The sequence below is a fragment of the Molossus molossus genome, unplaced genomic scaffold, assembly GCF_014108415.1.
Source record: "Molossus molossus isolate mMolMol1 unplaced genomic scaffold, mMolMol1.p scaffold_m16_p_10, whole genome shotgun sequence".
Classification (NCBI taxonomy): Eukaryota; Metazoa; Chordata; class Mammalia; order Chiroptera; family Molossidae; genus Molossus; species Molossus molossus.
Genome location: NW_023425345.1, coordinates 25138945 through 25160211, shown reverse-complemented (window position 1 = coordinate 25160211; position 21267 = coordinate 25138945). Strand labels below are relative to the sequence as shown.

The 21267-nt window shown below is 41.2% G+C and overlaps 1 protein-coding gene across 2 annotated transcripts in view; it reads right to left on the bottom strand.

The window, feature by feature from the left end:
- The window catches only part of BORCS5 (BLOC-1 related complex subunit 5), an 88875-nt gene extending 76110 nt beyond the window's left edge, over positions 1 to 12765 (bottom strand). Inside the window, exons 1-2 of one of the 2 annotated variants that reach the window (XM_036250694.1) lie at positions 12722 to 12765; positions 10748 to 10891 (exon numbers count right to left, since the gene is read on the bottom strand). In XM_036250694.1, coding sequence (XP_036106587.1) covers positions 10748 to 10891; position 12722 — 145 coding nt within the window. In that variant the 5' untranslated portion in view covers positions 12723 to 12765. The other variant, XM_036250693.1, reaches the window with a different exon arrangement.
- Between the last annotated feature and the right edge of the window lie 8502 nt (positions 12766 to 21267).

The following is a 21267-nucleotide window of genomic DNA, read 5'->3' as shown; positions in this document are numbered from 1 at the left end:
ATATATATGACAGTTTAAAACAAACAAATATCTCCACCATGGCATTTCTAACATACAGAGATCAGCACTAAATGTGAAAACTATAGCACAAAGAAGTAGATTGAATGAAACCACACTGTTGAAAGGTTCTTACATTTTATGTGAAGCGGTACAATATTAACTCTATTTGAACTATTGTATGTCAAGGATATATTGTAATTCCTAGAGAAACCACTCAAAAAGTAATGCAAAGGGCCTTGGCCGGTTTGGCTCAGTGGTTCAAGCATAGGCCTGTGGACCAAAAGGTCACAGGTTTGATTCCCAGTCAAGGGCATGTATCTGGATTGCAGGTTCGATCCCCACCCTGGTCGTGCGGGAGGCAACCAACCCATGTGTCTCTCTCACATTGATGTTTCTTTCTCTCTCTCTCCCCCTCCCTCCCTTCCATTCTATCTGAAAATCAAAGGAAAAATATCCTTGGATGAGGATTAACAAACAAAAAAATAATGCAAAGCTGTACAACTAAGAAAGCTAATAGAAGAGTTAATAGAGAAATTAAAAAACTAATAGAGGAACTAAGAAATATTCAACTGATCAAAAAAAAAAGTCAGGAAAGGAGTATGAGAGAAACCAAAAGCAAGCAGCACAAATAGAAAATGGAGAGCAAAAGGGAAGATCTATATTCAACCACATCAATTTATACCCCAATTAAAAGGCAGACTGTCAGCCCAGATACAACAGCAATACCCAATTATACACCATCTATAAGGATACACTATAATATATAAAGATGCAAATAAACAAATAGGTTATATAAATAAATAAATATACTAGCAAACAAGTGGATATATTAATATAAGACAAAATAGACTTCAGATAGAAAGTAATTTCAAAATAATAAAAGGGTCCATATAGTAATCATCTATGGCTTTGTGCTTTTTTTTTTATCCTCACCCGAGGACATTTTTCCATTTTTTGTTCAGATAGAGTGGGAGGGAGAGAGAGGAAGAGAAAGAGAAAGAGAGAGAGAAACATCGAGTGAAAGGGACACATCAAGTGGCTGCCACCTGCACGACCAACCAGGGCCAGGGACAAACTGCAACCGAGGTACGTGCTCTTAGCGGGAACCAAACCTGGGTCTCTCTGGACCACAGGCCGACGCTCTAACCGCTGAGCCAAACCGGCCAGGGCAGCTTTGTTCTTATTAAAAGACTTCCAAAGTACACACAGAATAAGGAATAGACAAATTCACAATAGCAGTTTGAGATTTTAACACCTCTCTTTCAGTAAATGATAAAATTTCATTTTTTTTAAATCCTCACCTGAAGATATTTTTATATTTATCATCAGATAGAGTGGGAGGGATAGAGAGAGGGAGAGAGAGAAGCATTGATGTGAGAGGGACACACCAACTGGTTGCCTCCCGCATGACCCAACCAGGGCCGGAGGTGAACCGCAACCGAGGTTCATACTCTTGACTGGAATTGAACCTGCAACTCCCTGGTCCGCAGGCCAACACTCTAACCACGGAGCCAAACCGGCCAGGGTGAATAAATGATAGAATTTAAAATACAGAAGATTTAAACAATACCATCAACCACACCTTAACTTATAACACCACACCCAACAACTGCAGAACACATTCTTTTCAAGTGTACCTTAATGTGCCTTATTAACCTAATAAAAATAAGGTTCTGTAAATGTTTGTTAAATAAATAAATACACAGGTGGATGGGGCATGCTGAATTTAAAGTAACAACACTTGGCTGTATTGACTAGTTCATAGTTGAAGAAATGGACAAAAAGTTGAAGCTGATGCTATAGACTTAGAATCACCTAGGCCAGTGATTTTCAACCTTTTTCATCTCATGGCACACAAACTAATTACTAAAATTCTGCAGCACACCAAGTATATTACTTTTCTCACACACACACACAAAAAGGTATAATTTTGATTCATTCACATTGGACAACTATTGTTGACTGTTGCCATTTTTTATTTGACAATCTAAGGGAAAAGAGGTCAGTGCCACTGACTAAACAGTCAGGTATTGTATGTTTTAAAAATTCTTGCAGCCCAGGCCAGTTTGGCTCCATGGTAGAGCATCAGCCTGCGGACCAATGAGTCGTGAGTTCTATTCCAGCCAAGGGCACGTACCCTGGTCGCAGTTCATCCCCGGCCCTGGTCGGGGTCGTACAGGAAGCAGCCAGTTGATGTGTCCTCCTCACGTCGATGTTTCTCTCTCTCCCTTTCTCTCCCTCTTTCTTCCTCCCCACTCTATCTGAAGATAAACAGAAATATATCCTCGGGTGAGGATTAAGAAAATTTTTTTTCAATAAAACTAAAAATTCTTGCAGCACACCGATTGAAAATTGCTGATCTAGATGTCTGTATTTCAAAACACTTAAAGTTCACTAAGCTAGATGCTAGAGACAAGTAAAGTACAGAAGCAAAGTACCAGAAAATGAAGGGAAAAGTTAAGTAAAGAAGCAGTAAGTTTCCGGGGAAAGCATAAACATCTTCTCTGAGATTTAATACAAAGAAACAAAAATGGGTGCAGGCACAGAGATTTACTGCAGGGAGAAAGGAGGGAGGCTGCGCTTGCAAAATGGCCTCACCTTCTCAAGCGGTTTAAAGCTTGAGGCTTCCCCCTCTTCCGGGTAAGGCTCACTATGCTGGTTAATAGCCTTGTTTAAAGGGTTAACTGAAGAACTATTACATATACAAATCAGTCTAAAGGTAATCATGAACAAGTTATCAACTTTTCAAATATGGTGTGTGGGGGAAAATAACACTCTTAGAATCAACCTGGGCTTTAGAGTCACCTTTAAGCCACTCAGAGAAGACTGTGCTCTGATAAAGATCCACTCTCCTTCCCACCAGCAGTGTACTAGAGTCCCCTTTTCTCAACACCCTCACCAACACTTGTTTGATGATTTGTTGATGGTGGCCATTCTGACAGGTGTGAGGTGATACCTCATTGTTGTTTTAAGTTGCATCTCTCTGATGATTAGTGATGTTGAGCATTTCTTCATGTCTCTTAGCCATTTGTATGTCCTGTTTGGAGAGGTGTCTATTTAGTTCCTCTGCCATTTTTTAATTGGGTTCTCTGTCTTCCGTCTGTTGAGTTGTATGAGCACTCTATATATATTGGAAATTAACCCCTTATCTGATATATCATTGGCAATTATGCTCTCCCATACAGTAGGTTGCCTTTCCATTTTGATGATTGTATGTTTTGCTGTGCAGAAGCTTTTGAGTTTGATGTAGTCCCATGTGTTCATTTTCTCCTTTATTTCTGTTGCCTTAGGTGATGTATCAGTGAAAATTCTGCTGTGTATGATGTCTGGAATTTTGTTGCCTACATTTTCTTCTAGGATTTTTATAGATTCATGAGTCACATTTAAGTCTTTTATCCATTTTGAGTTTATTTTTGTGTATGGTATAAATTGATGGTCTAGTTTCATTTATTTGCATGTAGCTGTCCAGTCACTATGGAAAACAATATGGTGTAACAATATGGTTCAAAAAATTAAAAATTGAACTGTCATTTGACCCAGTGATCCCACTTCTAGCAACATACCCTAAGAAGCTTGAAACACCAATCAGAAAGAATATATGTACCCTCATGTTCGTAGCAGCACTATTTACAATAGCTAAGATCTGGAAACACCCCAAATGTCCATCAGTACACGAATGGATAAAAAAGCTGTGGTACATATACACAATGGCATACTATGCAGCTGTAAGACAGAAAAATCTCTTATCCTTTGAGATGACATGGAGGGACCTGGAAAGTATTATCCTCAGCAAAACAAGCCAAACAGAGAAAGACAAGTATCATATGATCTCACTTATTTGTGGAATATAATGAACGTAACAGTCTGAGGAATGGGGTAGTCCCAGAGACATGGAAGTGGGGTATACAGACTGACAATCCCCAGAAGAGAGGGTGGTGGGGGACAGATAAACCACAGAACTTATATGCATGTATACATGAACAATGGACATGGACAACAAAGCTGGGGACAGAGCGGGGAGGGAGGGGGAGGGAGGAATCAGTGGGGGGAAAAGGAGAAACATTTGTAACAAAAATAAATTAATTTTTTAAAATAATAATAAAATAGGAAAAAAAAGATCCATTCTCCTGTCCTGTCCTTTGACACCCCATTTTTAAAAAGAATTTGTTAATGATTTTTAGAGAGAGAAGAAGGGAGAGGGAGAGAAAGAGAGAAAAAAACAATAACACATTGATGTGACAGTGAAACATAGATAGGCTGCCTCCTGCATGCCCCCTACAGGGGATTGAGCCCCCAATCTGGGCATGTGCCCTGACTGGGAATCAAACCGACAATCTTTCGGTGTGCAGGAAGATGCCCAACCAACTGAGCAACACTGGCCAGGGCTACACCCCATTTTCCAATGCAGAGATAAGGTCTGACAGCTAGAAAAGACAGGTGTCTGATAAATGCAAAGACTTTCTACCTTTGTATTATTTGTCTGGCTAGTAGACAAGTAGGTGAGAAATATGTGAAGAAACTGGCCATTAAAAATCTAGCTCCCTCATATTCTCCTTATCACCCTTTCCCATCCAGTCATTCTAACCCAGCTTCAACCTCAAGCACTAATTCTCAGTGTTCCATGTGATTTGACAGGCTTCACTGCTGTTCCATGAGATTTTGCTTCACCAAGAAAAACTCCCAGCTCTTTTTAATTGTCAAAATCTACTTCACATATATCATGTTCTTCACAACCAAACACAAAATTCCCAACAAAGCTGTTTAGTATCATTGAAGCATCTACACTGTGTATGTTTGACCTTGTTGGTAACAAAGATAGTCTCATGCTTAGGAAGCAAGACAATCTTAGGTTGTACCCAGGGTCAAAAAAAATGACAGGTCAGATGCAAAGAATGTCATATGTGTGTCTATGCATGTATGTGTATGCATGCATATATTCATTACCAGGAGTATATACAATAATTATTTTTATAACATATATATAAAACATCGATGTTAGCTTTATCTTTTGAATATTTCATTTCTATAGAATGACATAAAATAATGGGATTCATTTAAAAATATGAGAGGTTAAGTTTTAAGTAAGAAATCTATACTTGTTTAATCCCTAGGAATCTAATTAATTTGTATCAAATCAACATTTTGACTTTGTGTTCTGTCATGACTATTTATTGCTACTTTCTAATTTTTTTTTTTTTAATTTTATATTAAATGCTTTACCTTTCAAAATAAATTGGCAATTCAGACAGAAATTCTTTTGACTTAAAAAAAAAAAGAGAGGAAGGGATATGTGGCATTAGTATGGGGAATAAATTATACTCTGGTATAATTATCCAAAAGGGTTAAGACCAAAGAAAAAATCTGCTTATTAAAAATGCAAACATTACCTCAGTCATACAAATAGCCCCAAACTCGCCTGGCCACTGCCTCTGCAGATCACCCACCAGCATTAGCATTACATCATATGACATTATGGAACAATAGTGAACTCTGTGTAATACTTGAATATATTGTTTTGAAAGAATAAACTGTCATTAACTTGAATAAAAGCTTTCTGAAATCAAACCTGGGGGGTAGAGCCCTCACTGTGTGGCCCTTTTACTACTTTGAGAAATAGCCTCATCCTGAAAGCAGTAAAAGGGGAAAAAAGAGATTAGAGTATAAAGGCAACAGTGATGAGTGGCCCCTGCGGTCGCCCAGCAGGCAGCCGGCAGGGCTTTAAATTACCAGGCAGAACAATGTCAAAGCAGGAGGCACTGCAACAAATGCTGCACCTAAAAATCCAAACAACCTCACACCCATCACTCTATTTCCTATTACAGCCTAGTGATGTGAACAATGGGATTTTCTAGAATTGGGAACTGAGTCTTATTCTATGCACAAAATTGTTAAACACCTGATGTCTTGATGCCATCATATGACGGGCTATTACTTACAGCCATGTGACTTTAGGCACTAAATTTAAGCTCTGAGCACCAATGTTTTAATCTATAAAATGGAGAGAATAATAGCTATCATGCAGAGGTATGGAGGGAACTAGCTACCATTATTATCATAATTATACTTATTATTTCCACCCAACTGTTCCCTTTGCCTATCTTTTCTAATCACTGTCCAAGATGTTTCTTCTTTACAAGTGAAACATGAGCATCAACTTCAATGCTCACTGGCTTTGTTTGTTTCTTGCAGTCTAGCCATTGTTACATGTTGCCATTTCTACTTTCATGCCATTCTCAAGTGATGTCTCTACCTTCTGAAACCTAGATCACCTCCTTATTGCAACCTGCTACTCACCAGCTTTCCCCTCTCCTGTACCTATTCTCAATGTTCTCAACAACCAAGGTTCAAAGAGGTGAAAAACAAAGCCACAGTAATGCAGCTAGTTGGTGGCCAAGTACCAGTTAAAACCTAGGTGTCAGTGCAACCAAGTGCAGCTGCACTGCATTAATTATTCACTTCAGGGTTCCCAGTGACAATTTTAAATCTGAGGTGAGCTTCCCTTAACACCAAGCCTTTTCTTTTTAGTCTTTTTTTTTTTAATCTTTATTGTTGAATGTATTACAGATATTCCTCATTTTTCCCCCACTGACCCCCTCCTCCCCACTTCCGCCCCGCTCCCGCCTTTTCCCACACTATTGTCTGTGTCCATTGGTTATGCATATAAGTTCATTGGTTTATTTCTTCCCACCCCACAACCACCTTCTCTTTGAGGTTTGTCAGTCTAGCAACCAATTTGTTTTTCTTAATCCCTTCACCTTTTTTACCCATTCCCCCAAACCCCCTGCCATGTGCCAACCAACAAAATGTTCTCTGTATCTATGAGAATGTTTCTGTTCTGCCTGCTCATTTTGTTTATAGATTCCATTGCCAATAGATATGTATTCATTGCCATTTTGTTTGTTCATATAGTTTATCTTTTTCTTCAAAAAGACCCTTCAACATTTCATATAATAACGGTTTGGTGGTGATGAACTCCTTTAACTTTTTCTTGTCTGGGAAACTTTATATGGCCATCGATTCTAAATGACAGCTTTGCAAGATAGAGCAAACTTGGTTGTAGGTTCTTGCTTTTCATCGCTCTGAATATCTCTTGCCACTCCCTTCTGGCCTACAAAGTTGCTTTTGAGAAATCAGCTGACAGTCTTATGGGAACTCCCTAACTGCTTCTCTCTTGCTATTTTTAAGATTCTCTCTTTGTCTTGAACCTTTTGCATTTTGATGATGATGTGTTTTGGTGTGGGCCTCTTGGGGTTCATCTTGTTTGGGACTCTCTGTGCTTCCTGGACTTGTATGTCTGTTTCCTTCACCAAGTTAGAGAAGTTTTCTGCCATTATTGTTTCAAATAGGTTTTCAACTTCTTGTTCTCTTTCTTCTCCTTCTGGCACCCCCAGGATGCGAATGTTGGCACGCTTGAAGTTGTCCCAGAGGCTCCTTACACTATCCTCATTTTATTGGATTGCTGTTCTGATTGGGTGGTTTTTGCTTCCTTGTGTTCCAAATCAATGGTTTGCTTCTTGGCTTTACCTACTCTACTATTGAATCTGTGAAAATTATTCTTTATTTGTTAGTGCCTCCTTCATTTCTGACTGTACCTCCTTCATTTCTGACTGGTCTTTTTTAATGCTCTTGAGGCCCTCACTCAGTTCATTGAGCATCCTTATAAGCAGTAGTTTGAACTCAGCATCTGTTAGGTTGCTTATCTCCATTTCACTTAAGTTCTTTTCCTGGAGATTTTTTTTGTTCTTTCATTTGGGACCTGTTTCTTTGTCTCCTCATTTTGGCTGCCTTCCTGTGTTTGTTTCTATGCATTACTTAATGAGAGGTATGGGGCTAGATGAGACCAGGTGCTGCTTGTTTGAAAGGATTTAGGAAAACCTGAAGCAGGATCCAAGACAGGCCAATCCTATGGTAAAGCAACTGGCAACAGCTTGGGTGGGCCTGAAAGTTGGGTGGGGCGGGGCCTCAGGGAATCACCAGGGCAGGGCAACCAGTGTGAGCCAGGTTGCTGCAGTCCCAGATATGGCGGCTGTCTGCTGCCCCAGGGCAGGGCTCACCAAAGAAACAAAGGCCTCTGACAGCACGTTTGTCCCGGAGAAAGCCCCCTCTCCAGCACTCGCTCCAGTGCCAAACAGCTCAGTTCTTCCCTGTATGTCTCCAGCGGCCCTCGGGCTGCCTCCCCTCCAAGCTTAGAGGAAGTGAGTCCGATAAGTCTGTGCGTGGGCCCTTTAAGAGGGGCTGCCTGGGGTTCCAGCCACCTCAGCCTCCCTGAGCCTCAGTTCCCACTGGTTTTTCCAGCCAGAAGTTATGGGGACTTCTCTTCCTGGCACTGCAACCCTGTGCAGGGTGCCTGGTGTGGGACGGGGACCCCTCAGTCCTCTGGAAGGACCTTCCCAGCCGAGGTGTTCTCCTGATTTTTATCCGCCACACATGGGAGTGGGACCAGCCCGTCCGCCTCCGCCCCTCCTACCAGTCTTAATGTGGCTGCTGCTTTAACTCCATACTTGTAGGACTTCCATTTAGCTTGATTTCAGGCGGTTTTGAATGGTTGTTCTGTAGTTTAGTTGTAACTTTGATGTGGTTGTGGGAGGACGAGATACCGTGTTTACCTGCGCCCATCTTGACCGGAAGTCAATACCAAGCCTTTTCCTGGATGCTTCTCTTACTGGTCAGTTTAGTATCATAAAATAAGAATTCTTTCAAATGCTTAAAAAAGAAACACTAATCTCAGAAAATTATTAAATATATCTCAGTGTTTTGAGGGGAGTTGTTGTTGTTTGTATTTAGTATTTCTCTAAACTGGGGACAAAAATTGGTCACATAAGGCCTCACTGAGGACTAGAAGACTGTAGGAGGAGAAAGGATGTAGTTCACAGGAAGTAAACCCATGAAAATTCTGCTGGGAGAAGCACTGCATGCAATTCTAGAAGGGATGGAGCAGAGAATACCAGTTTCCACCTCTACATTTCTAAAGATAAAGGTTATATCTTTTAATATTATTGTACAAGGATATGTGGACATGAAAATTTCATTAATATTGACTTCTTTGGCGAATGACATGATTTCCCAAAATCATGAAAACTAGTAAAAAGATGGTAACAAGACATAACATGTCACTTTATGTAGGATCCAGAAGGGTTTACCAAAATCTAACTCCAAGGACTGTGGAGAACAGAATGAATGCTTGTATCACTTCATCAGTAAAGCAGACGAAGTGCTAGGAAGAATGGGTTGATATATGGATCATTGTAAAGTACCATTTGTTTTTTATTTGTTGTTGTTTTTTGTTTGTTTTTTATCCTCACCCAAGGACATTTTTCCATTTTTTATTCAGATGGAGTGGTGAGGGAGAGAGAGAGAAAGAAACATTGACGTGAAAGGGACACATCGAGTGGTTGCCACCCGCACGACCCAACCAGGGCCGGGGACAAACTGCAACCAAGGTACATGCCCCTAGAGGGAACCAAACCCGGGTCTCTCTGGACCGCAGGCTGACGCTCTAACCCTGAGCCAAACCGGCCAGAGCACCATTTGTTTTTATATTTGTTTTTTAAGTACAGTGTGGAATGTCATTAACTAGTATAAACTTTGACATCAGTGATGTTCAAATTCAACCTCTCTATCAGCCAGCTATCTGATCTAGCACAAATCATTCAAACATATTTAATGATGTAAGATTTAAAGTGATGATGTGTATATGGCAGGGGCTTTTAAAATAGATATATAAGATGATTTATATTACTATACATTATGTACCAGGTTAATAAACCAGGACCTTATGTTCATTTATACAGCCTAATCTTTTGGGGGAGAGGGAGATAAAGAGAGATTCTTATAGTAGAAACCCTACTCCATTCATAGAAAATCATCACCACTACTTAATGGAGATATGAAAGTGACAAAATAAATGAATATATTTACTAATTTAAAATTAACACAAATAAAAAATAAAATTATTAAATAAAATGTCACTACCTCAATATACATTAATCAGGAAGGCTGATGGTTTATATACTCTCCCCTCTCAATATACACACTCTCCTCTCATACAATACAGTTGCCAGAAATAATTAAAGATGTATCAGTAATAGCTCAGCTGGTGTGGCTCAGTTGGCTAAGCATCACACCAAGAGGTCTCCAATTTGATTCTGGGTCAGGGCATATGCCTGGGTTGTGGGCTCAATCCCCAGTAGGGGATGCACAGGGGACAGCCAATCCATGACTCTTTCTCATGGAAGTTTTTTTTCTCTCTCTCCTTCTCCTTCCCTCTCTCTATAAAATCAATAGAAACATTTTTTTTAAAGTAGTCATCAGTGCTCATGGAGATTCCCTCTATGGATCTGAACTAGTCAACCCATAGTCCAGACCATTGGTGGAAATATAACAGTTAAGGGTTAACTCTAACATCATTCATTCATTCACTTATTCAGACCCTACTTTATACCAGGTTCTCCTCCAAGTGCTGAGGAGAACCAATGCCATCATAGAGCATACATTTTAGCAGAAAAATACAGACAGTAACCAAGTAAACTATGTAGTAGGTCAATGATGATTAAATGCTACAGAGAAAAACAGGCATGGGAAAGGGCGCCAATTCTAAATAGGGCAGCCAAGGAAGGCCTCACAGAGTAGGTGCCATTTAAACAAAGACTTAAAGGAGATGAGTAAGGCACACAGGTATCTGGGGAGAATAGTGGAGCTATGCAAACCTTCCCAGCAAGTCCAGATAAGTCAAAATGCAAGCCCTTACCTTTCAAAAGTGGTTGGAAGGTTGGAATCTCTTGCAACTTGATGACATCAGGATCATTGCTGACATTTCTTGAGGCCTGGGAGCCCTGAGCAACAACCACAATATCATCCATCTTGGCTCTGTGCTTAGCTGGAGAAGGAGTCACTAAAAATAAAGTGACATTGCTCAGGAGTTGCATGTTCATTAGCCACCTCTCTCTCACCAAAGCTGTTTCACTGTAGTTATTAAAAAGAATATTTTTATACCAAAAAATGCTAACTGGATTCATCCTGTGGTGGGGGCTCGGGTAAGGGAAATGAATCACGGAGGACCTTCGTTTTTTGTAGTAGTTTTAAAAAAAATTCAAACATTACAGGAATATGTATAAAATTGTTTTGTAATTTAAAATATTTTATTATTCAGTACACAAAAGAATAGGCAGACTGTGTTTTTAATTTTTACTTCTTTGATCTTCCTGATGTCTGTTCCTATTTTACCAATGAGGATATAAGGGTACAAAATTTGGCTGTGACTTGCTCAAGGTCAACAGTGCTAGGAACAGTTAGGAAAGGAATTGGAGGTCTACGGGTTGTTGGTATACATGACCCATCCCTCTGACGCTGTGGTTGCAAAGCTGTCTAGTCACCCAACACAACAAACCAAGTATGTTTTACAGGTCCTACTCAACCCTAGATAATGGGTGTATTCCTGAGGCACCAGCCCCTTCACCCTTATAGTTACAAGCATTCGTCCAAAAAAGGTAAAACATAATCAGTAGGTCCCTTCTAGGATGAAGCAAAATTCAGAAACTTGGACTGCTAGAAAGGCAGGTCAATTTCAGGTCTGTTAGGAAAACGTAATCTACTTGTAGGGAAGTGATTCAAATTATCAAGGACTCCCTAACCCAAGACATCCTGCTCTCCCCAAGTATGTTTCTGGTTGGGCCCAGAATAAACCTTTACAGTATTTTACCCTCTATAAGGCAGATTTGCAAGTTCACCACAGTCAGGTTCTTTAAAGGTTGATCCAGGATGCCACAAAACTGCCCTGCCTCCTAGAGGTAAGAGTCTCCTATAGCATGGCATTCACTGCTCCAGAATCTCTTATTGCTCTTTAAGAAACGTCTCTAAACCTCTTGGTAATTTACTTAACGCGCTCAAGGGTTAAAAGAGTGTACACCTGTTCGCACACCCCTCTGAAAAGGAACCTCTAAGACCCGTTTTTAATAAGGAACCTGTCTTAGAGTTCCTGTTTACGATCCACCCACTGTGAGAACCAAATCTCACTGTCAGTCATGAGTACTAAAGCCAATAATTAATTAGGTCATCTTTTAAATAGGCTGCAGCTAGGAGAAACAACTGTTTCGAAAATAAATAATGGGAATGGGCGCCCACGCTGGCTCAGCTTGCGTTCACAGGCACTCATTTCCATCAGCGGATTCAAGGCTAGAACAGATGGTGACTTTTTTTTTTTTTTTTTTTTTTTTTTAAGAAAAAAGCACGGTGAGGGCTTTCTGTGCGTTCCTGTCCGCCGGTCCCAGACCCCACTAGGCTGGGAGGCAGCACGAGCCGCAAGCCGACACGGCTGGTGGAGGAGGGTGGAAGTTTCAGGGCACCGACCTGAGGAGTTCAGATCGTTGGGTCGGCTCTCGGCCTCGGAGCTCTGCTCACTGCCCATGGTGCCGGTAGCGAAGGCAGCAGAGGAATGGCGGGGCGGGCGGTCACCGCTCCGCCAGCAGGGCGACTGGGCAAGGACGGGGACGGGGATGCTACAACGAGCCTGGGCGCCGCAGCGAGGCCGCGGTGTGCTCAGCCCACGTAGGCGCGCGGGCGGTGGGGAATGGGGAGCCTCTACTTGGAAACAGACGCGCAATGAGGAGAGGCCGGCTGCACGCTGCTCGCCCGCCTTCCCTGGAGAAATCCCAACGAGAGCGAGGCGGGAAACGCCAGGCTTCAGCCGCGCCTGCCACCTACGGGCGGCGCCGCTTTCACTCACTCGCTCAGGCGCCCAGGCTGGCTCCTTCCGGGACGCGGATTGGCGGCGCCGGCTGCGCGCGGCTGTCAGTTCCGGGTTAGAGGGCCGCGGCTCACACAGGAAACTAGGGTGACGCCCCCTTAAAGGGCCCGACCGCCTGAAAACCAAAACCGCCTCAAAGGATAAGCTTTTTGCTAGTGTACTGATGCGTCACCTTTAAGCACCATCCCCACATTAGGTATTTACCCCTAACGTTAGAACTTTACAGAATAGATAGTTTTTTCACTTTGTTTTACAACTAAGGAGAGGTGCTAGGTAGATTTAGGATCCGAATCCACAACTGTCTGGATGGAAGCCTACTGCTTCAGGTCTGAAAGCTAGGAGTGTGGCAGTGGACGACCACATAAAAAATACTAAACGGTGAAGGAGTTGGAAGTGTGACAAAAATGGTATGCGCGCATCTTCAAAGGAAGTGGATGCTGCTACAGTCTAGGCACTTTCTGGGGGACCATGACAATTATCGGCAAGCTCCCATTCTGAAACAAGCAAAGGTGAGAAAGGAGTACAAGTAATGCAGACCGGCAACTACCAGTTTGGGCAGGTCAAGGACGTTGATCTAGCAATGCAATGCCATCGAAGAGTTGGGAGGCTCTGGAATTCTCAGAATGTGCAACTCATTTTATATTGTTTTCTTCAAGAAATCTCAAGGCAAATGTCCTGAGATTTTACATATGTAAATGTAATCTCAGAAGGAGTGCCAATTCACTAAATGATGAAGTCCTTTTTATTCCATATCACAGACATTTCTTCTATTTTTATCTTATTGAATTTTCACAACAACTCTGAGGCCCATAAACATGAAACTTCCTCTTGGTCACCAGGCAGGATTAGTATTTAGTACTGTCTGATTTCAAACATCAGGCTCTTTCCGCTACTCAGCATTACAATACTGTGAAAATAAAGTACAAATGAATGCAGGTTCAGTATTCTGTGGGATTATAAGGATAGAACTAAAATCTGCCAGAGAGATCAAAGTAAGCTAGAAGGTGGTGTTTGGCTATAGTTGAGGTTTAAACAAAACACCAGATTGAAGGGACTGGGGAGGGCCCAATAAGCAATGTGACCTTGCTGTCCTGAACAGCTCTTCTCTTCTGTCCCATATCTACCCTCTTTTGGGGTGGGCGAGAGAGGAGGTAAAACGGGGGAGCATAATTCATATTCTGACTAGAGTTGTCCCTCTTCCACATCAAAGCATATTTATTCAGTGTTCCATACCCTACTGCATGCTGATGTGATGATGTTTTTCATGCTTCCTTTTAGATGAAAATTTCATTCTAAAAGGGATATTCTGCTCATCAACTGACAAATGGATAAATATATCATCCCATTCTCTACTGATCTGCAAGGTCTCTGGCTGAGACATCCACTGATAGCCTTATGAAGTTCCCTTGTATGAGAACTTTTTTTTTTTTCTTGCTCCTTTTAAAATTCTTTGCCTTTGATTTAGACCATTTTATTATCTCTTGTCTTAGAGAAGAATGTTTTGCATTGAAATTTTGGGATGACATGTTAGCTTCACAAACTTGGATATCCAAATCTCTCCCTAGAACTTTGGGACGTTCTTAGCCATTATTTCTTTAAATTAGTTTTCTATCCCACCTTCCTCTCTTTTCCTTCTGGGACTCCAAAGGTGCATACATTGTTTCTCTTAATGGTGTTCCATATGTCCCATAGGGTTTATTCTCATTCTATTTTCTCTTTGCTCCTCTGCTTGGGTAATTTCAACTGATTTGTTTTCTAGCTCACCGATTTTTTTTTCCTGCTTAGTCAAGTCTGCTATTGAAGCTCTCTGTTTAATTCTTCAGTTCAGTCATTGTATTCTGCTTCAAAATTACTTTAAATTCTTTTTTATGCTTTTTATCTCTTTGTTGAACTTATCTTGTTCTTGTATTGTTTTACCAATAACATTATATTATTTATCTGTGTTCTCTTGTAGCTCTCTGAACATCTTTGGAACATTTATTTTTAATTCTGTCAGGCAATTCCTGGATCTCCATTTCTTTTGGTCCAGTTACTGGAAGTTTACTGTATTCCTTTGTTGGAGACATATTCCCCTGATTCTTCATGATCCCTATAGCCTTGTGTAGGTATCTGCACATTTGAAAAAGCAGTCCCTTCCTCCAGACTTTATGGACTGACTTCGGTAAGGGACGATTTTCACCAGCAGGTAGAGGCACGCTGGAGCATGTTGTGTCCCCAGTGGTACAGGGCACCAAGTGCAAAGGCGTGTGGTAGCACAGGGCCCAGGGGAGCATGATGTCTTTTTGGCTCAGGACACAGGAGTCCACAGAATCAACAACTCTGTGGGCCTTGACAAGCACGGCAGGGTGTTTTCAGTGGCTGGAAAGGCTGTTGGAGTCTTTAGTGGCACCTCTAGTTTCAGTGGCTAGGGACCAGGGTAGGTAGCAGTGGTGGCCAAAGCCTAGTCATATACTAGGCTGCAGAAGGTCAGCTGTAGAGGGAGGGTCCAGCTGCCAACACTCAGTGGTGGAGGGGGCCAGGGAATGCAGCAAGGGCTAGTGCCAACTACATACTCACTGGCAGTGGCAGGGTCTCTAGTTGTTGGTGTGCACTACCATGGTTTCTGGATCTTGCCAAGGACAAAATAGAGGCCAGAGAGAGGGGTCTCTCCAGAGGTATACAGGTACACAGTTGGAGTGGCTAGCTGCAGGTGTGTGCAGTGGTACAGGCCAGTGATAGAAGACACAGCCAGATCCAGGCCCACAAGCAGTTGTGTGTGGGGGAGAGGAAGGGGTGGCTATTGGTATGCTCTCTTGTGGCTATACAATCGCCCCCAGGTGCACGTACTACAGTGGAAGTTGCTGATGAGTGTCAGGCCTGCAGTACGCAAGTGCACTGCTGGAGGAACTAGCCTCAGTGTGTGCGCAGCAGTGGAGGTCAACTGCAGAGATCTAGGCTGGCATCTTTCATTTTTGCAGCTGCAGAAGCCTGCACTGGCTGCCAGTATGGTTCTGGGTGGGAGCAGGGGAGAATACAAGAAAGGAATCAGGCAGCAGTCATCAGCAAACAGGAATACCTCTGGTGTGAAAGCTGGTGAAATCTGCAGGATATTGATGGCACCGGTGCTAGCCATTGGTTTCTTCAGTAGTGCAAATTGCTGGGCTTGTCTGCAGAGCAGATCACCAGGCACCTCAACCATTCCTGTTACATGGCTGCTATTGTAGCCCCTGATTTTCTTCCTATTCCTAGCCATGTCTATATGCCTCAGCTTTGCCAGTCTGGGTGGTGTGAATCCAAAGTGGGACTTGTGTGCGATGCCCCAGAAGGCTGGTGCCGCACTCTGCTCTTCCTTTCCCAGTGAGGAAACTCTCTCTAGCTTGGAAGTACCCCTCGACATTAAGCAGATCTGGCTTGGGCAGTGGAACGATGCAGGCAAAATGAAGATGTCTTCCTTTTCTTCGTGTGGTATTATTCTCAGGGTTTTTTGTTCTACTGTGTTGCTTAAGTTTCTTGAGTGGACTCCAGACCTCTCCCAGAACTGTTTTTGTTCATAAATAGCTTTTCGAATTGTTGATCTTTTGGGGGGAATGAAGCTGAGGATTCCTATGCCACTGTTGAGTTCTTGTTTTTTATAAATGGATAAATAAAATGTGATATATCCATACAACAGATATGATAGCTACAACTTGGATAAATCTTGAAAACATGTAATGTAAAAACAGTCCATCACAAAAGACTACATATTGTAGATTTCACTTACATGAACTGTCCAGAAGAGGCACTATACTATAGTGACTATAGAGACAGAAATAGATTAGTGGCTGCCTTAGGCTGAAGAGGAAGAGGGTGGAGGAGAAATGGGGAGTGACTCTTAATGGGTCTGGTCAGAATAAATGTTCTGGAGCTAATGAAAATGGTCTAATTGTGGTGATGTTTGTACAACACTGTGAATATATTAAAAAACACTGAATAGTACACTTTAAATAGGTGAATTGTATGGTGCTGTGAATTATGTCTCAATAAAGCTGTTACGTAGAAAAAGAATCTTGGGAGATAAAATGCCTTCATTTCTTGACTCAGAACTTATTGGGAGTCTATAATGTGCCAGGCACTTGCTAGAGGCCAGAGATAGAAGTTCCGACAAGACTCAGTTCCTATCCTTAGGAAGCTTACAGCATGGTGGCTAGAAAATTAAATGGGCATTCATAATAAAAGGATTTTGCTGGAGGGGCTTCAGAGGTAGGAAACATTTGGGGTTGATGGCCTTCTGGAACCCTTAAAATCACTTCCACATGAACAACAACCTTTGTGGCCTATATAATGTGATAGCTAACAATCGAACAGCCTTTTTGAGTTATAAATACTTTTATATATATTGGTGCTGTATGACTTGCCTATAAAGTAGATAACACTTTCTGAATTTTACATAGAGGTTTTGGGGTTTATTCTTGATCGCACAGCTAATAAGCAATAAAACCAGGAGTCAAGTACTCAAAAACTTATTATGGTTCTAATGTACTCCATACTACCTCCTCCTCCCATGTATTTATGTGGCTTGATGATCCATCCATCCAGTACTCAAGCCAGAAATCTGCTTACCTTTTACCCCCACATCAATCAGCCATGAGTCTAGAGAGCCTCTTGCCCTAATATCTTTTCTATCTCTATATCTTGTTCAGGGTCCCGTCATTTCTTCTATTTCTTGGAAAACAGGACTCTGTCATCACCTCCTTCAACTCAACCTACATATGGCTAGCAGAGAGAATTTTCTAGAATATTAACTAAGTCTCTGAACCTGTTATTGCCCTACTAAAAACCTTCAATAACTCACCATTTCTTCAGGATAAAGTTTAAAATTTAGCATATGCGGACCTTCATGCTCTGACCCCAACCTCTCTATTCCTCTATGTACACTGGATGAAATTCCCTGACTCCTGAATAGTCATGCTGTTTTCTGTCTGGAATATGTAACCTTTATCTCTATCTAGCTAACTGAACTTCATCCTTCAAGATTTAACTTGTTGAAAATTTATATCCACACTAAACCGGCACATAGATGTTTATAGCAGCTTTATTCATAATTGCCAAAAGTTGGGGGCAAACAAAATGTCCTTGAGTAGGTAAATGGATAAACAAACTATGATACATCCAGACAATGGACTATTATCAAGTGATAAACAGAAATGAGCTATGAAAAGACATGGAGAAACTTAACTGCTTATTATTAAGTGAAAGAAGCCCATTTGAAAAGGTTAAATATGTGTGGTTCCAACCATATGATATTCGGGAAAAGGCAAAACTATAGAGACAATAAAATAGTCAGTGATTGCCAGGGTCTGGGGTAAGGTGGAGAGGGATGAACAGGCTGAGACAGAAAATTTTTAGAGAGGTGAACATTCTCTGTGTGATACTATAATGGTAGCTACATGTTATTAGACATTTGTCCAAACCCATAGAATGTAAAACACTGAGAGAACATAAGGTAAAATATGGGCTTTACATTTGTACAATTGTAACAAATATACCTCTCTGGTGAGGGGTGTTGATAATGGGGAAGGCTATGCATGTATTGGGCAGAGGGTATATGGGAAATCTCTGTACCTTCCTTTCAATTTTGCTCTGAACCTATAACTGCTCTAAAAATATTGTCTTTTTAAAAAAAAAATGTTTAGCCCAGCCAGTGTGGCTCAGTGGTTAAGCGTCGACCCATGAACCAAGAGGTCATGGGTTCAATTCCTGGTCAGGGCACATACCCAGGTTGTATGTGCAGGAGGTAGTGGGGGATGTGAAGGAGGCAGCAGATTGATGTTTCTCTCTCTCTAAAATCAATAAAGAAAAATATTTTTTAAAAATAACAAAAAACGGTTAAACTTAGGCACTTCCTCCCAGAAGTCTACATTAGATGCCCCTCTTCTGAGCTTCCTTAGTTAGCATCTTCTATCATGATATTTATTCCTACACAACCATTGATTTATCTGTCTGTCTCCTCCCTCTGAACTATAAGCATGTTGAAGGTAGATTCTGTGTGTTATTGGTCTTTAATTTCCCCTGCAGGTGTTTAATACATGTTTTCGGGATAATGCACTTAAAAAAATGCCTCCACAAAAATGGGACTCCTAAGTCTCAGGAGAAGAGGATCAGTAATCTCTTCAGGCAATGGGGAGACAATGAATAAAATTTCTAACTTAAACACCTAGTTCCTGTTAATAGAAAAGTTCTTTAATCATTATTTTCATCACTAATCATTATTTTAATTATGTTCACTGTCATAACCAAAAAACTAACATATCACTTCAATGATAACAGGTTCATTGTATGAAAACACTCGATCTGAAGATTCTAAGTGAGGGAAAGTTCACTTAGTTCCCAGTATTAACTATTCCTTATAGGGAGAGTCAAAGAATCTGACAGCTCTCTATCCTGGACCCCCAAGTATATCATCTGCAGAGATAAAAGGTACTATGTACAGCAGTCTCTTATTGCATCAGGAAGACCACTACAGTGGGAAATTACTGTGGAATTTCCTTGTCTTTGATAACTCTTTAAAACCAAGTTTTGCAATATTATTCAAGAGTAGGCCATCTTCAGTATACAGGTAGTAAGGGTTGCTTTCATACAATGGACCATTATTCATGAACAGTCTTTGTCAACATATGCTTCCTGTAGCTATTGGTTAAAACTAGGATATAGCTGTTGGCTTTATCAGGGCTAGAATAATAATCTACAATTGCCAAGTGCTTTAGGTTTGAAAGCTCTTTCACACCTACCAAGGTGGAGATAGTGCCAAAGGTTAGACCTCTTGGCAAGTTGTCAGTGGTTTAATAATGTTGCATTTGTTTGCATGCATAAAGGGGTGGAGGTGGAGCAAATATTGATGGAAAAAACACTTCTGCAACCTATGCCCTAGTAGTTCTTTCCCATTCATTTAATCTACAAATATACTTTAGTTAAATATTTACTGAGTATTTATTAAGTACCGGTCACTATGCTAAATATTAGGGATTCAATTTTAGTAGTTATAACATACACCATATTATTTATTTTTTTCTATCTTTATTGTTGATGTTCCTCATTTTTCCCCTATTGACTACCTCCTCCCCACTCCCATCCCCCTCCTGCCTTTTCCCACACTGTTTCTGTGTTCATTGGTTATGCGTATAACTTCTTTGGTTTATTTCTTCCCACCCCCCAAACCCCTTCTCTTTGAGGTTTGTCCGTCTAGCAGCCAATTTGTTCTTCTTAATTCCTTCACCCTTTTCACCCATTCCCACAACCCCCCTCCCATGTGCCAACCAACAAAATGTTCTCTGTATCTATGAGAATGTTTCTGTCCTGCCTGTTCAATTTGTTTGTAGATTCCATTGTTGATAGATATATATTCATTGCCATTTTGTTTGTTCATATAGTTTATCTTTTTCTTCAAAAAGACCCTTCAACATTTCATATAATAACGGTTTGGTGGTGATGAACTCCTTTAACTTTTTCTTGTCTGGGAAACTCTTTATATGGCCATCGATTCTAAATGACAGCTTTGCAGGATAGAGTAAACTTGGTTGTAGGTTTCTGCTTTTCATCGCTCTGAATATCTCTTGCCACTCCCTTCTGGCCTACAAAGTTGCTTTTGAGAAATCAGCTGACAGTCTTATGGGAACTCCCTTGTAGGTAACAACTGCTTCTCTCTTGCTATTTTTAAGATTCTCTCTTTGTCTTGAACCTTTTGCATTTTGATGATGATGTGTCTTGGTGTGGGCCTCTTGGGGTTCATCTTGTTTGGGACTCTCTGTGCTTCCTGGACTTGTATGTCTGTTTCCTTCACCAAGTTAGAGAAGTTTTCTGCCATTATTGTTTCAAATAGGTTTTCAACTTCTTGCTCTCTCTCTTCTCCTTCTGGCACCCCCAGGATGCGAATGTTGGCACGCTTGAAGTTGTCCCAGAGGCTCCTTACACTATCCTCATTTTATTGCTTTCTTTTTGCTGTTCTGATTGGGTGGTTTTTGCTTCCTTGTGTTCCAAATCAATGGTTTGCTTCTTGGCTTTACCTACTCTACTATTGAATCTGTGAAAATTATTCTTTATTTGTTAGTGCCTCCTTCATTTCTGACTGTACCTCCTTCAATTCTGACTGGTCTTTTTTAATGCTCTTGAGGCCCTCACTCAGTTCATTGAGCATCTTTATAAGCAGTATTTTGAACTCAGCATCTGTTAAGTTGCTTATCTCCACTTCACTTAAGTTCTTTTCCTGGAGATTTTTTTTGTTCTTTCATTTGGGACCTGTTTCTTTGTCTCCTCATTTTGGCTGCCTCCCTGTGTTCGTTTCTATGCATTACTTAATGAGAGGTATGGGGCTATCTGAGACCAGATGCTGCTTATTTGAAAGAATTTAGGAAAACCTGAAGCAGGATCCAAGACAGGCCAATCCTATGGTAAAGCAACTGGCAACAGCTTGGGTGGGCCTGAAAGTTGGGTGAGGCGGGGCCTCAGGGAATCACCAGGGCAGGGCAACCAGTGTGAGCCAGGTTGCTGCAGTCCCAGATATGGCTTCTGTC